Genomic DNA, 15,427 nt, shown 5'->3' with positions numbered 1-15,427 from the left:
TATGTGAAACTCAAAAGCTTCTAGAGCCTTAAAGAATTTACAGCCTAGACACACAAACAAGAACACCACCGTTAAACAGTGCCCTATGAGTTCATCCAGCAACCGTAAGCCAGAAGCTTTCTGCATTTCTATGGAAACCAATGTTAACCAGGAAGAGAACTCACTCTTTTCTAGTCTGTAAGCAGTCTGCATTACACTACAGACATGACAGCTGGTTAATAAGGGAAACACGTGGACATTAAATGCAACAGTGCCACAAAACTATGTAGCTTTGAAAGATCAACTACTTCTCACAGCAAATGTTAGCTGAATGAGGCTTTAGGTTCTTTATAGTTTAAAGATGAGCATATTGCTTGCACCAAGTTTTACAAAATGAAATTAGTGAGTTTTAAAATACAAAGGTTCAAGATGATGACGACTTTTTTTCTGAGTGCAGCTTACTAGCTTCTTAAATTTTGACTTTCTGCATAGCACAAAAATTGGCTTCAGTTTCAGAACTGGCATTCTTAGAATAATTGTGACCGGATTACTCTTGGGAGTATTACATTCACATAATCACAACCTTCAAATGGCCATGAGTGGCGTTCGATAATCAATCTCTATACATGCCCAGCAACCTTTTAAATACTTGAACTGGCCTGGTCTGCTGGCCAATTTCATCTTATAAAATTCAGTGCAAAAACATTTGCTCAGCTTTAGAATACTTAAAAATACCAGAGTCTTATTTGGCCAGTGTTGGTTCTGGAAGATTATTGGCCAGTCTTTTTATGGCTATTTGGTCCTCTGGCAATTTAACAGAAACAGTAAATAATATAGCAGGCCATTTACTTTAAGACTTCCTAAGGGAAACAGAACCAGTACCTAGCAAGAGTACAGAATGCTTTTTTGAAAAAGGAAAATTATGCCTAACTTGGGGTCTTCCTTGGAGATATGAACTGGTTCCGGAGCTATAAAATAAAGACATGTTCTATCACATTCTGTGTAGATTCATCCCAATAAAGAAGAGTTGGGGGGTGGGAGGGGGGAAGCAGCATCAAAACAAAAAACTCTCTGGCAGATCTCTGCGCATTTGTTCATCCTACAACCACCCTCCTCTGTAACTGCAAAGCTCATCGACTGTGGATATTTATTGCTGGGGAAAGTGTTTTGTATTTATTTATCAAGAGACAGAAGCAAATATTGTCATTTCACAATTTTAAAAATTAATTATGTAAATGTATATGAAAAATGGCAAGTGTAGCTGTTTGGGTGGAAACGTTTTGGGCACAGTTGTAAATATTAAGGGTGGTACACAAACGTGAAAAAATATTCGCTGTTAGGACTGTTGCTCTGTCATTAACTTATTCCGTTGAGTCATCTCCCCCTTTCACAATATACAAGTTATGGACAGTACAACACAATTCTGAAGTTATCTAGATGGTCATATCCCTCCACATCTAAGCATGCTCTATTTTATATAAATCTAAAGAAATACATCTTTCATATATATATAAGGCAGAAACTGCTTTCTGTGCTTCAATATAGAAGACACAAAATCCTGCAGCAAAAACAGATTAACTTCTGATGAACCTGGAGTACAGCAATGCTACTCACCATCTCTTCAGGAGGGATGGCTGCCTGGTCCCGCACTGACTTGATAGCATGCAGGAACTAGAAAGAGGAAAGAAAAACTTCGTGTTCAATGTTTTAGGCTAATCATTTATCACTTGGTGAGTTGGCGCCAAGCAGCAGTGGATGAAACCCAGCCTTTCCCCCCCCACCCTTCTCCCTCTCCATGGCCAGTCAAGACTGGCCGAACATACAACAGTGGGTTTCCCCTTTCCACATTCAGTATAGGATATGCCTCACTACCTTACCAACCTGGAGGGATAGCTCTGGGGTCTAAGCATCAAGGGTAAAACACTGAGATGCCTTGCAGTTGCTGAATCTTACTAGAGTCAATTCTGCCTTCACTCGTAAAACCACATCCCTACATGCTGTACCTGGACCTCTGGATCTTTAATAATGGTGGGATTTTACTCCAATGCCCTTGGTCAAAATTTTACCTCTTGTAATGTTGTGCATCACGCAAGGTACCAATTGCCTGGCCAGCTGTCCCTCTCCAGCAGGTGGTAAAATGGTTAGTGATGCTATGTGGGTACAGTTTATGAAGAATGTGGGGATCCTTTGGAATGAAAGCCAGAATGTATCTGAGTAGTGCCTCACTGCAGCACTGACTCTGCACAGGATACAGCTGAGTTCAAGACAGACATTTTCCTGCCAACATCACTAATGTCCAGTGGAGATGCCAGCAGGGAGAACCAAAGTGCACTTTAAATGAGTGAGGATGTTAACCTGTTTTAATCTGGATCCAGCTTTTTTGCTTCAGGGAAAGAAAGCAAACTCTTTTACTAACCAGTAGCAGCAATAGTAAAGAGGACAGACCTCAAGCTTGTTCCCACCCTCCCTCTCCCCAACCCTAGCACCTCCTTGCAGCCACTTCTGGTCCCCTCAAATGACTAGCTGACTTACCCACACATGGTCTTTTATGGTAACTGTGTCCTTAGAGCAAGCATTCAGGCCACAGATCTGGGAAGCAGGCTGATAGGCTTTTAATATTAATTCTCAATTTAAGCAATTGGATGCACTTTAAATTTGAGCAAAGCTTTCTAATGATGGAGCCTCAACAAGCTAGAAACCCTTGTTCCAAGCATTGCAAGTGGGTTGTTTGGCTTTTACCTCTGGGGTGGCTTCATTAAGGTTGCAGACTGTTTCCATTCCTCCTAGTTTCCAGTGCCCATCCTCACTTACAAATACAGATGATAAACAGATGTTGTTATGCGTTAGGTTTCCCTAAAATATAAAACAAACAATAGACCTGGGGATCGATGAAGGCATTAAATCCTTGTTAGCACTAATTAGGTGCACTGATGATCTGAGAAAAAGCTGCTGAAAAGTACACAGGTCAGCATTTATACTGCAAGTTCCGTAATGGTTTTTGTAGGCCATACAGCACCTTTCACAAGGACTGAGGCTTTAAAGGAGGCCAAGTTTAACTATCACAGTCCTTTTACTCTAAGTGCAAGTTACAAGAGGCCCTCCATATCTGAGCACAAAGACTTAAAGTTACACTGGCTTCAGATCTGGGATTTGCTAATTCAATCCTGAACACATGCCTAAGAAGCACTGCTAGACCCAGGGACAAAGTCTGATATCTCATGTACCACCAGGGTGATAAACAAATATGTTATGCTGAGAATCCATTTCCAACAGCATTTGTTCATAGCTCTGACAAGTCGTGCGATCTCAGGCCATAAAGTCATGACATTCTCATAATTATCTTCCCTGTTCTGGCTCTTCAGATACATTTTGTCATCATTCATTGTCTCAAAAACAGCTAATGAGAATTCTTTGTACCGCCTAAAAGCAGCCTGGAACACCAGCTGCCAGATGGTATAAAGTATTATTTTCTATCAGTTTGAGATAGCTGCTAATGCCATGTCACAAGTGAAGTGAAATAAAAAGCATGCAGGGAACAAGAAACGTGAGATTTTAAGGTCCAGTACCTCACAATCATCCATGTAAACCCACTGATAAAGCCTTCCCTCTCCTCACATAATCCTGTTCCTGCTGGGAGCCCAAACCCTTACACATTCACACCTGTTTCTCTTGGGCACTTACCCTGTCATGAAGGAAGATGAGAGCCAGCAATAAGTCATAGATCCCTGCACAGATCTCATCAGAGGACAGCATCTCCAGTGCCATCTCCAAAGGCTTTACACGCTCTGTAACCAGGTGAATCCCATCTGTTTCCACGGTACAAGAGAGGAAGCGCAAAAGGCATGGGTGGCGCAAAGTTTTCAGGTGCTTCAAAAACGACAAGGAGGAAACAAGTCGGTATATATCCCACATCCTTTATAGGCACGGGGTTTAGTGGGGATTCATCACTTTGGCATGTCCTCACATGCAAGTGGTTAACCACACAACCTTAATGCCCTTTTAAGTGAATTTTCTGGAGGGAATTATAAATTCCAATCCCACTCCCTACCAAAATACCCAGCACCACACACTGCTCTTATTTTGATCACACTGTAGAATGTTCCTTGTCATATAAAAATCTTATAAAAAAATAAAACAAAACTTGTATTTGGGAGCTGTGAGTGTCCCTGTAATTAAGGAGATCTGCTAGAAGCAGGGATCGTTACCCTTCAAACATATTATGAATTAACCTGTTTCTTCCTCCTCCCTGCCATGGGGCTTTGAGACATTCATGTACAGGAACTGATAGCTTCACATTGGTACTAGAAAAGGCAGAGAGAATTAGAAAGAAGCCTGTTATTCATAAGGCCATGTTCTCTACCTTGGCAGCTTTATTAACTGTGTCTTCATTCTCTGTTTTATACACAAAGACCGAGGCAAGCTTGCCATCTTGCAATGCAGCTGGGTAAATTGTGAGTCCAGTTGGTAAGGTATACGGTGGCTCTTCCAGTGTGCAGCTCTTTAAAGCACTGTTCTCCGAGCCCATCACTTGCAGAATTAGGCCGTTGTGGAAACGCTCTTGGTGTCAAACAGGCCTTAGGGTGAACAGAGGTTTTTCAGACAATTTAATTCCAACAGGCACCGTCCAATTTATTCTTCAGAACATTTTCTGAAAAGTGTGAAACAAAACATCAAAAAAAACCTCATCTTGTTGATGTGCTTGAGTCAACAGTTCTCTCTCTGGAGTTTCAGGAGATAAAAAATCTAAAACTCAGTCATTTATTTTGTAAAGGTAATTAAGGGCTTGGACAGCTCTAGAGATAAGAGACTTTAGCTGTGGAACAGGTAAAGCACAAACAACTCAGTGAAAGCTATACCACAAGATACTGCTAATATGACCAAGTCTACACTTACCAAGGATTGACGCTGCTGTGATTGATGCAGTGGGGGGTCAATTTAGCAGTCTAGCGAAGACCTGCTAAATTAACTGCAGAACGCTCTCTGGTCAACTCTGATACTCCACCAGAATGAGAAGATTAAGGGAAGTCGACGGGAGAGAGTCTCCCTTCCACGCAGCGCAGTATAGACACCACAGTAAGTCAACTTAAGCTATGTCAACTCCAGCTACTTTATTCACTGACGTAAAAACCCCCCCAAAAACACAAATAATAAATCTCGAGGTGAGGGGCTCCTCTTTCCATCACCAAATCCCCTGACCCAACTATCTCCCTAGATCTAAATATTTCATTAGGTAAAGCTACAAAGAAAATTAAATATAATTAGAAAGGTCTGCTATACCACCCCGCCGGTGCAGTACCAACAAATGAAGGAGTTCCTTAATCTCTTGGGTGTTGCCTTATATACTTGGTATATGAAGCAAAATTCACCTCCACTGCTGCTCAGCTGTAGCAGGTGCAGCATCACTGAAATGTTGACAGAACAGCGGTCGCAGGAGACACCAGCACTGAAGGATTGATTGGACACAACTAAGTTTCTACCACCATCACCCCAATTCGCCTCTTTTTGTATGTGTAGCTTGCTCTGACACGCCTTAGAACTGAATGTATTTTCCTCCTGACTGCCTTCTCTCCATCTGGCAAATGTTGGCAGACAGGTAAACCTAACCCCCCTACCCTGTGGCGCCCCCCCCCCCCCCGTATTTATAGTGGAGATTAAGTTAACATTAATTTTTGTTTTACTTCCTTGCTTGTGAACCAGCTCCAGAAGAGAACAGTGGAACATACGCAATATTCTTCTGGGGCCAGAATCCCTTTTAAAAGCATTGGTAGGTTAGGCCTGTGCTCTGTAATCAGTGTGGTGCTGACAGGCTACCTCAGACTATGAACAAACCTTTCTCCATGATATACCCAAAACTTTGGTCTCTCTTAAATGATCAAAAACTAAAATATGTAGAAATGCAGGCTAAGGGAGGGGAAATCATGTCTCATCTTTGAGGGCATCTGCTCAGCACTGTGGGGATCAGAAAGGAAATCCTGACCCACCGCACGTATAGTATTTTGCACAGCTGGATGATTTCATTATGGTAGTTTTCACCTTCCTCTGAAGCATGAGGCACAGACTACTGCTGAAAGCAACATAACACACTTCTTGACCTCTTGGTCTGATTTTTATAAGGCAAAGCTTCCATTCTGGCTTCTCTAGTTTTTTCTCCCTTTCCAGGGGTCATTAGTCTGGATATGTTTTGGGAGACTTTTTTCTGTTATAGATTCTTGGTTTTCTTTTCACTTATTGCTTCAATTAAAAATTAGTTATCTAAAGGGTTGCCTTGAAAAATATGGCACATTACAGTTTAAATAGTTCATATTAAATGGATAAATTCTTATTAATTATGTAATAAACCAGTTGTGCAATCCATATAGCCAGTGTGAACTTTGGGAATGAACAAACTTTTTTTTAAACAAATGTAGCTAAGTATGAAAGTGTGTCATCTGCAGCTACAAGCCCAGCAGGGGGCATCCACAATAGTGGGGTATTGATTTTATACAAGTCTTACATAAACACTAGCTCCTCTTTTTATGCTTGGACAGCAATGGAGAGATGGCTGTTCTATAATTAACAGATAGTTAGAATCCTGCATATGCTTCCCGGTGGGATGTATCTATTTTAATAAAGGTCAGATGTGGGGACTGAACTGTTTGTATCTCTTTGAAAACTGGAATATAGTACAGCTCCTTATCTGCCTTCTCTGACACACAACCCACTGGCTTGTACCAACTAAATGGATGCAGGATGGCATGAAGGATATGGACTAAAAGGCCACTTTATATCCAAAAAGTGACCAAATTTCAGACCATGCTTATATCGGACATTAAAGAGAGTGAAACACTTTCTACAGAAACAGAGAAATTCACTTTCAAACAGGAAAGTACTTCTTTTAATGGGGAACCCAAGTTATTTAGGACACTTTTTTGTTACCTTCAGCAGATGGCTGTTAGTGTGTATGTGCGCATGCACAGGAGAGCGTGGGGACTGAGTCCATAGAATTTGAGAATGGTGCCTGTAGAAAAGCTCCTCAAATACCTAAACAGTCCTCAGTTAAACCACCTCGCTGTCTAAAAGATCTCTTGCACACATTTCATTGGTCCAGACTTGTAGGTTTAATCCTGAGAAATTATGTTTTTACCTAAATTTGACATTTGAACATTAACATGTAACAAGCTGTGGTCATCTTGAATTGTGTTGGAATGTTTCATGTAACCCTCTATTGGGGGCTGGGGAAAGGACAGATTTCTATTACCTAACCACAAATAATTTGAGCACACTGTCTTAATTGTCATCAGAGCTGCCAGTCTCAACATTAGCTTCAACTTGGGAGTGATATGTCCCTCCCTGGATCACCTGAAACATAAATATATCACTTGGCATCCAGATTGACAATGGCCCTGTTACTTAGGGATCTGATAGCTCAGCAAGATTGCTACCATGTCAAATCATTAGGGAGCGCTTATCAAAAATTGTTGATTTGTTTGAAACAGTTTATTCAATCTGATAATGACTTGATTTTATTACCCTGACTGATTTTATATTAACCCACTTTGTTCTAATTGAATTTGCTTATATCTACTTTATTTTATGTTTTTGCTTAAGTAGTTGGGCTTAGATTTTTTAAAGGTATTTAGTCATTGCTCCATTCAGCATTTCAACACCTAACTGACCTAGGAGCCTAAGTCTCATTTTCAAAAGTAACTTTAGGATACTAAGAGATTTAGTGCCTAAGTGTTTACGACATGTTTGAAAGTGAGACTTAGGCTCCTAAATCAGTTAGGCATTAACACATTAAGGGGGCAAAAATATCTAGGCCTTAGTTAATAAAATAGATACAACTGGAAATCTGTGTGGTTTGGATTTTTTTTATCCTCACAGACATCAAGATTCTGGATTGGAGGGATTCCAGGGTAAATACAAGAGGCATCTCTGTGGCCCAGCTAGTGGCGGTCCACACAACTGCTCTATAGTCCTCTCATAACTGGTGCCTGAACAAAAACACTGTTACCTTTTGAAGGACAGTTGACTTACATAGTGATTATTTCTTTCAATAAGCAATGTTGGTTCCAGAACCACTTTGGAGGTGGTGGATACCAGCTGATTAACTGAAAGGCTAACCAATTCTCACAAAAAGTCTCCTCACACGGCACAGATTTAAAATACCCTGTGTAATTCATGTGTTGCTTTGCCATTTCAAATTCATGCTGATAATACCCCACACTTCAACACAAAAGAGGCAGATAAACACTTTTTTCCTCCAGGACTGTCAAAGGAGCATCTTTTACAAGACTACAGAAATTTCTTGTTGCTTGATCCTTCATCACTAAAAACCTGCAACTAGCCAGCTATGTGTTCATCCCTTAGCTGCAAAGCAGGAACCACTTTGAGTACCTTTGACTTTTTATCTTTGTGGTAGAAGGGGATTTCCCAGTGACTCCAGCTTCTTGAAATTCTTGCTTTTGGACAGATCTCATTTTATGACATGTTACTCCAGCCAATTGTCTCCTGGCAGCTGACACAATAGGCTGCATGTACTTCATGTCACTGCCACCAGAGTCAGGAGAGTTCTTCTCTCACCTGACTAAACACCAAGCTCACTTCATGGACTTGGACAAAAATGCTTGGCATGGAGTTTTAGGAAAAAAGTCATGTGTAAACATCACCTCCCTTCAGCCAAACAAAAAGCACTTTTGGGACTCTAAGCATAGTAGGGGCTGAATGAGTGGAAAAAACAGGATATTTCATATCTTGGTTTCACCGATCAGTTTACCATAGAAAGAGACGACCATCTTCAACAAACCAATTCAAACAAGAAATAGTGGCAAAGAACTTCTCACCTTTCATGCCAGGAATTCCAAATATATAATTGCCCCATGGAACATTCAGTATCTTTACCTTGGGGTGCGAGAGAAACGGTAGCTACCCAACCTTTTTCTGGTGAAGGTCCCCATCCCCTTTTGATGGACTGGGTGCCCATTCACAACGCGTTACCCATATCACATCCAGGCACAACAACCACCTCTCCATTTTCCTCTGCCCATTCACTTGCCTTCCCCCCCCCCCTTTCCATTTTCTAGCTCTCTATTCCCTGCTTGCTTTCCCCCCTTTCCCTTTTCACCAGAAGGCTGTATAATCCTTGGGATTGAGGGTTGATTTGTAGATCCATGGAGGTGGGCATCATGCCCTCTTGTGGGGGAGTCAAGTAAAGAGTAGGCTGCTGGCTGAGTCTGTAGACCTGTACATATGAACCACCACAATCAAAGATGCATTCAGTGCTGCCCTGGGAGCAGATGAGTAAGGAGTCATGCAATTTTATCTCCACTCATCCAACATTATGCAGCTTTCCACTCATCCTGTCCTCCACCCTGCAACCTCTTAAACTAGTCTGATGCCCTGCCCAGGCTAGTGCAGTGTTTCCCAACAGCAACCATCCCAGTGCCACCTTTCGGTGTAGTGCACAGATTGCATTTCTAAACTTATCACTCACTACATGGGTCAAACTGCCATCCCGCAGTTTGCACACACAGCTCATGAACAACCCTACAACCAAATATAGTACGTGAACAATGGAAAATGGCATCTTTTGGCAAGAAAGCAGATTTCCATTTCAGCCTTCCTTGAGGACAGCTGAAACTTTGGAGGCTGGGGATTGGAAAAGATATGTTTTAAAGTTATGAAAGGTACTTTGATAGCATCCGGTCTGCCCATTACCCAGTTTCAAACTACATCATTTATTGATGAGTCACCCATAACAATTCCAGGGTGTCGGGTGAATATAAACGGGGGAAGTACTGTTCCCTGGACTGGATTTTTGGTACCAGGGGATCAAATATCTGTGCTGCTGAGTTATAAATAACTTTAGTCATCTAAGGGCCTAGTGAAGTCAAGGGGAGTTGTATCACAGCCCAAGTATATTTGTCCCCAGAAAGCATAAAACTCCCATAGGGTGACTGAACTGCCATGTCATATTTGCACTAGAACAAACACCCATTGAAACCCTGACAAGAAATAAATATCCATTGAGACCCCATGACAAAGCTGCTCAGACCCAGCAGGTGCCCTTAGGAAGGAGCTCAGTGCACCTGGCTCCCGTGATCTTGCCCCGTGATCCGGTGCCATCACAGGGACACGGGAGGGTATCCCACCCTGTGCCCCAAAGTCACCTGATAGACTTATGGGCCCTAGCAGGCAGCCACTGGGATAGCCTAGGGAGAGATTACTGACCTCTCGGGGCAGCCAGCCAGTGAGCTGCCAGGCAGAACCTAAGCCCTGAGCTAAGAAAGGATCTACCTCCTATCACACATCCCCTACCTCTCCCACCGATAACCCCTGTCTCCCCCACCTTACCCCTGCCCCCATTACCCCCACCTGCCCCACAGATAACCCCTGCCTCTCCCCCACCTTACCCCTCCTTAACCCTGCCCGCCCCATCGATAACCCCCGCCTCTCCCCCCATTACCCCCTCCCTGCCCCACCCATAACCTCTGCCTCTCCCCCCACCTTACCCCTCCTTAACTCTGTCCCCATTACCCCCGCCTGCCCCACCGATAAGCCCCGCCTCTCCCCCCACATTACCACTCCCCATTACCCTCTGCCTGCCTCATCACTAACGCCCCCGCACCCACTCCCTAACCCTGCCCCCAATTACCGCCTCCCTGCCCCACTGATAACCCACCACCCTCCCCTAAATTACCCCTCCCCCCACACTGCCCCCTCCAATGACCCCCCTCCCCAGCCCCATTTGCCCCGTGGCTGGAGGGGGCGAGGAGCCCCCCTCACCTGCCTTGCCCGCTCCGCTGGGGGAGGGGTCTGGGCTCGAGTCTCCACGCCGGCCGCAGCCCCGCCGACAGCCTCTACCTCTTCCCACAGCGTCGCGGCCCGCCTCTCCGGCTTCCGGCCCCGCGCCGCACCATAGAGTCGCTCCGCCGGCAGCAAGAACGCCTCCCGGACAGGCAGCACGGCAGCGGCCATCTTGGGTTAGGGTAGGGCGGGGGAGGTAGAGGGTGAGGTTGAGGCTGCGGGCGGAAGGGCGGAGCCCTGCCAGCGCCTGAGGCTGGAGGCGGCCATGTTGGATAGGGGCAGAGAGACTGGGGGTTGTCTGGCCGGCTCCAGGCTTGCACCTAGCTGTGGGTCGAGGGGCCGTGGGCCACCTTCCTGAGTGACATAGACAGCCCCACTCCCCCGACCTCAACATCCCCTTGGGGGTCCCAATGGTTTCCGTGCGGGGAGACCACAGTGCCTGCTGCCCAGGAGCTGGAGGGGGCAGCAATGCCCTGCACCTCCCCCCGGGTCACCGGGCGGGCTTGGCTCCAGCTGCAGTGTGGCTTCAAAGGCGGTGCCCCCAGAGCAGCCCCTGCCCAGGGTCCTGGGGCGCAGCTGAGCCCCCCCGGCAGCAGCCACTCACAGCGGAGCTGAAACAGCGCCGTCGCTTTAGTGCCCAGTGACCCCAGGGCGGGGAAGGGGCCCACACTCTGCAGGGGCGGGCAGGCCTGGTGAGAGAAATTGGTACATCATGTTCGCTGGGCCCCACCGCCTCCCATTTCACTCCATTTACACAGACATTAATGGGGGAATTGACCTGGTGGCCCCAGGATGAGAGTCCCCTCTCGTCAGCCTTGGGTGAAGGAGAGCAGTTCGCTGGTCCAACAACAGCTGTCATGGCAACCAATTTGTATGACATCACGATCAGGACGTGAATTTTGTATCCATTGTTCTGCCTCTGGGGCAGCCTCACACAAGCAAATGGTGTCACCTTAATTCTCATAGAAGAGCAGCCTGCAGGCAAAGCAGAAAACACTTGGCATGTAGCATTGCTGTGCTGTTTTGAGTCAGGTTTTGTCGAAGTCCGCCTAAAATCTGTCTGGCCTAGGCTTTCACATTCCCTTTGAGATTTAACGTTGCTGTCTAACATCTTCATTTCCAGGTTTTATAAGGGACATTCCATAGTGTCCAGTGTATCTGGCTTCTGTCAGGAAGCTTTGAACTGTAGTGGCAGGGTCGGGGGTTTCCTTTGGTTAACTGTAAAGATTTATATAGTAAATCTGGTGTTTTATGAATTTACAAGTCCCCCATTACTATAGTATCTGAACATCTCTCTACCTTTAATGTTTATAATCTTCACAACCTATCTGTGAAGCAGGGCAGTTCTATTATCTCTGTTTTGCAGATGGGAAACTGTGGTACAGAGTGACTAAGTGACTTGCCCAAGGTTAAACATGAAGTCTGTGGGAGAGCAGGGAATTAAACCCAAGTTTCTCAAGTCTGAGGATTATGTTCCAGCCACTGTCCTTCGTCCTTCTGGAAGGCTGACATATGACTCCCTAGGAATTCTGATTATTGGTCGTGGACCAACTCCCTTACGCAGACGTCTGAAAGGGTGTTAGCAGCGAGCACCATTCTACCTGCAAATGCAGAAACAAACACTTACTAGAGGGGACTTGCCAAGAGAGGAAGGGGGCTGACCTGGCTTCAGTACAGTTGGTTGGAGGTGAAGGGAACGAGGATAGGGAGAAGGCTGACAGTGGACCCTGAAGCAATCTCAGAAGAAAGCGCAGCCTTGAAAATGCAAGATACACAGATCCAGCATACAGCTAGCAATAATGCAGACATCCACTTCCTTGCTGTTACACTCAAATGCAGAATCTGAACTCTCTCTGATCCTGTGACATATTATAGAATTCACCTCCACAGCTAATAAATAGCCAATTAAATATATACTAGGGCTGTCAATTAATTGGTTCACTCACACGATTAACTCAAAAAATTAATTGTGATTAATCAGTTTTCATTGCACTGTTAAACAATAGAATATCAATTGAAATTTATTAAATCTTTTTGGATGTTTCTACATTTTCAAATATATTGATTTCAGTTACAACACAGAATACAAAGTGTACAGGGCTCACTTTATTTGTTTTTATTACAAATATTTGCACTGTAAAAATAAATAATATTTTTCAGTTCACCTCATACAAGTACTGTAGTGCAATCTCTTTATTGTGAAAGTGCAATTTACAAATGTAGATTTTTTTTTGTTACATAACTGTACTCAAAAACAAAACAATGTAAAACCTTAGAGCTTGCAAGTCGACTCAGACCTCCTTCTGTTCAGCCAATTGCTAAGACAAACAAGTTTGTTTACATTTGTGGGAGATAATGCTGCCCACTTCTTATATATAATGTCACCTGAAAGTGAGAACAGGCGTTTGCATGCCACTTTTGTAGCCAGCATTGCAATGTATTTACGTGCCAGATATGCTAAAAAATTGTATGCCCCTTCATGCTTCGGCCACCATTCCAGAGGACATGCTTCCATGCTGATGATGCTTTTAAAAAAATAATGCGTTAATTAAATTTGCGACTGAACTCCTTGGGGGAGAATTGTATGCCTACTGCTCTGTTTTACCCGCATTCTGCTATATAGTTCATGTTATAGCAGTCTCAGATGATGACCCAGCACATGTTGTTCATTTTAAGAACACTTTTACTGCAGATTTGACAAAATGCAAAGAAGGCACCAATGTGAGATTTCTAAAAATAGATACAGCACTCAACCCAAGGTTTAAGAATCTGAAGTGCCTTCCAAAATCTGAGAGGGACGAGGTGTGGAGCATGCTTTCAGAAATCTTAAAAGAGCAAAACTATAGAACCTGAAACACGAAAAAAGAAAATCAACCTTCTGCTGGTAGCATCTGATTCAGATGATGAAAGGAACATGCCTCGGTCCACACTGCTTTGGATTGTTATCAAGCAGAAGCCGTCATCACCATAGACGCATGTCCTCTGGAATGGTGGATGAAGCATGAAGGGACATATGAATCTTTAGCGCATCTGGAACGTAAATATCTTGTGGAGCCAGCTGCAACAGTGCCATGCAAACGCCTAGTCTCACTTTCAGGTGACATTGTGAACAAGAAGTGGGCAGCATTATCTCCTGAAAATGTAAACAACTTTTTTGTCTGAGCGATTGGCTGAACAAGAAGTAGGACTGAGTGGACTTGTAGGCTCTAAAGTTTTACATTGTTTTATTTTTGAATGCAGTTTTTTTTTTGTACATAGTTCTACATTTGTAAGTTCAACTTTCATGGTAAAGAGATTGCACTACAGTACTTGTAATGGAGAAATTGAAAAATATTATTTCTTTCATTTTTTACAGTGCAAATATTTGTAATAACAAATAAATATAAAGTGAGCACTGTACACTTTGTATTCTTCATTATAATTGAAATAAATATGTTTGAAAATGTAGAAAACATCAACAAATATCTAAATAAATGGTATCCTGTTATTGTTTAACAGCGCAATTAATCACGTGATTTATTGCCATTTTTTAAATCACGTGATTAATCACGATTTTTTTAAATTGCTTGACAGCCCTAACATATACACAAATTTATATATAGGTAATTGAACTCCACCTGAGTTTGGAGTTCAGGTTGTGCAGTTTGTGAGGAACTGGATGTGTGCACTGTGGCTGGCTAAATAAATATTTTCATTATGGTGGTATGCACAGGCCACAGTCAAGATCAAAGCCCCATTTTTCTGAGCACTGTGCAAACAGAGAAAAGATACACTCCCTGGCCTGGAGCATTTACAATCAGAAATCTACATTGTGATCAAACCAGAAGGGAGTGTGTGGTGGAGCTGAGGAGTCTGTGAGCATGTTTAGGTATTTACAGTATTTGGCTGGCATGGAACATGAACGTAGATGTGAATTGTAGCATAATTGGTGCCTTCCTGGATTTGTAATGTTAGTATTGATAAGGAGTGCAGTTGAGCAACTATGAGGCCAGGTCTACACTACACACCTAAATCGGTATAACTCAGGGATGTGAAAAATCCATACCCCTGAGTGACGTATACTGACCTAGCCCCCTTTGTAGACAGTGCTAGGTCAACAGGAGAGCTTCTCCCATCAACATAGCTGCTGTGTTGGCATAGGAGCATCTTCACTAAAGTGCTACAGTTGCACTGCTGTAGTGTTGTACGTGAAGACGAGCTCTAAGTTAAAATTTTGGGGAGCAGATGAGGCCACTAAGGTTCATTATAGAAGAGTATTGTCTCAAGGTAGGGTTCTGTCTAGCCAGTATAGCTATACTAGGAAACCTTTCTAGTGTAGACTCAGCTTATACCAGCGAAAGAGTGCTTTTACAATAAAACTTTTCCCAGTTCCCCAAACAAAAAAGCTGTACCAGCAAAAGTTTTTTTTTTGCCAGTATAACTGCATCTATGCTAGGCTTTTTGCCAGCACAGAAATGCTGTGAAAATATCAGACCCTTAAGCAATGTTAATATATTGACAAAAGTTTCAAGTGTAGACCAGGCATAAAAACCCTCTGCTTCTACAGAAGTGGCCAGAAACTCAGGCATTAATTTTAGAAGCAAGAGACATTGAAGATGCAATGAGAATGTTCTTGAGCCACAACTTTACCTTTACTGGAGGGATACTGGTACAGGAAAACAAC

The 15,427-nt window shown here is 43.5% G+C and overlaps 1 protein-coding gene across 4 annotated transcripts in view; it reads right to left on the bottom strand.

Annotated features, from left to right (window-relative positions):
- The window catches only part of SCYL3 (SCY1 like pseudokinase 3), a 34,365-nt gene extending 23,455 nt beyond the window's left edge, over positions 1–10,910 (bottom strand). For 2 of the 4 annotated variants that reach the window (XM_073356374.1, XM_073356377.1), the window contains exons 1-5: positions 10,748–10,910; positions 4,340–4,627; positions 3,661–3,846; positions 2,719–2,832; positions 1,594–1,650 (exon numbers count right to left, since the gene is read on the bottom strand). In XM_073356374.1, the coding sequence (XP_073212475.1) occupies positions 1,594–1,650; positions 2,719–2,832; positions 3,661–3,846; positions 4,340–4,504 (522 nt within the window). In that variant the 5' untranslated portion in view covers positions 4,505–4,627; positions 10,748–10,910. Of the gene's footprint in view, positions 1–1,593; positions 1,651–2,718; positions 2,833–3,660; positions 3,847–4,339; positions 4,628–4,872; positions 9,200–10,743 lie in introns of all 4 variants that reach the window. The other 2 variants (XM_073356376.1, XM_073356375.1) reach the window with 2 other exon arrangements.
- Between the last annotated feature and the right edge of the window lie 4,517 nt (positions 10,911–15,427).

Source organism: Lepidochelys kempii, chromosome 8, assembly GCF_965140265.1.
Source record: "Lepidochelys kempii isolate rLepKem1 chromosome 8, rLepKem1.hap2, whole genome shotgun sequence".
In the NCBI taxonomy this organism is placed as follows: Eukaryota; Metazoa; Chordata; order Testudines; family Cheloniidae; genus Lepidochelys; species Lepidochelys kempii.
The sequence above is the reverse complement of the archived record's forward strand: the minus strand, read 5'-3'. Positions and strand labels throughout refer to the sequence as shown.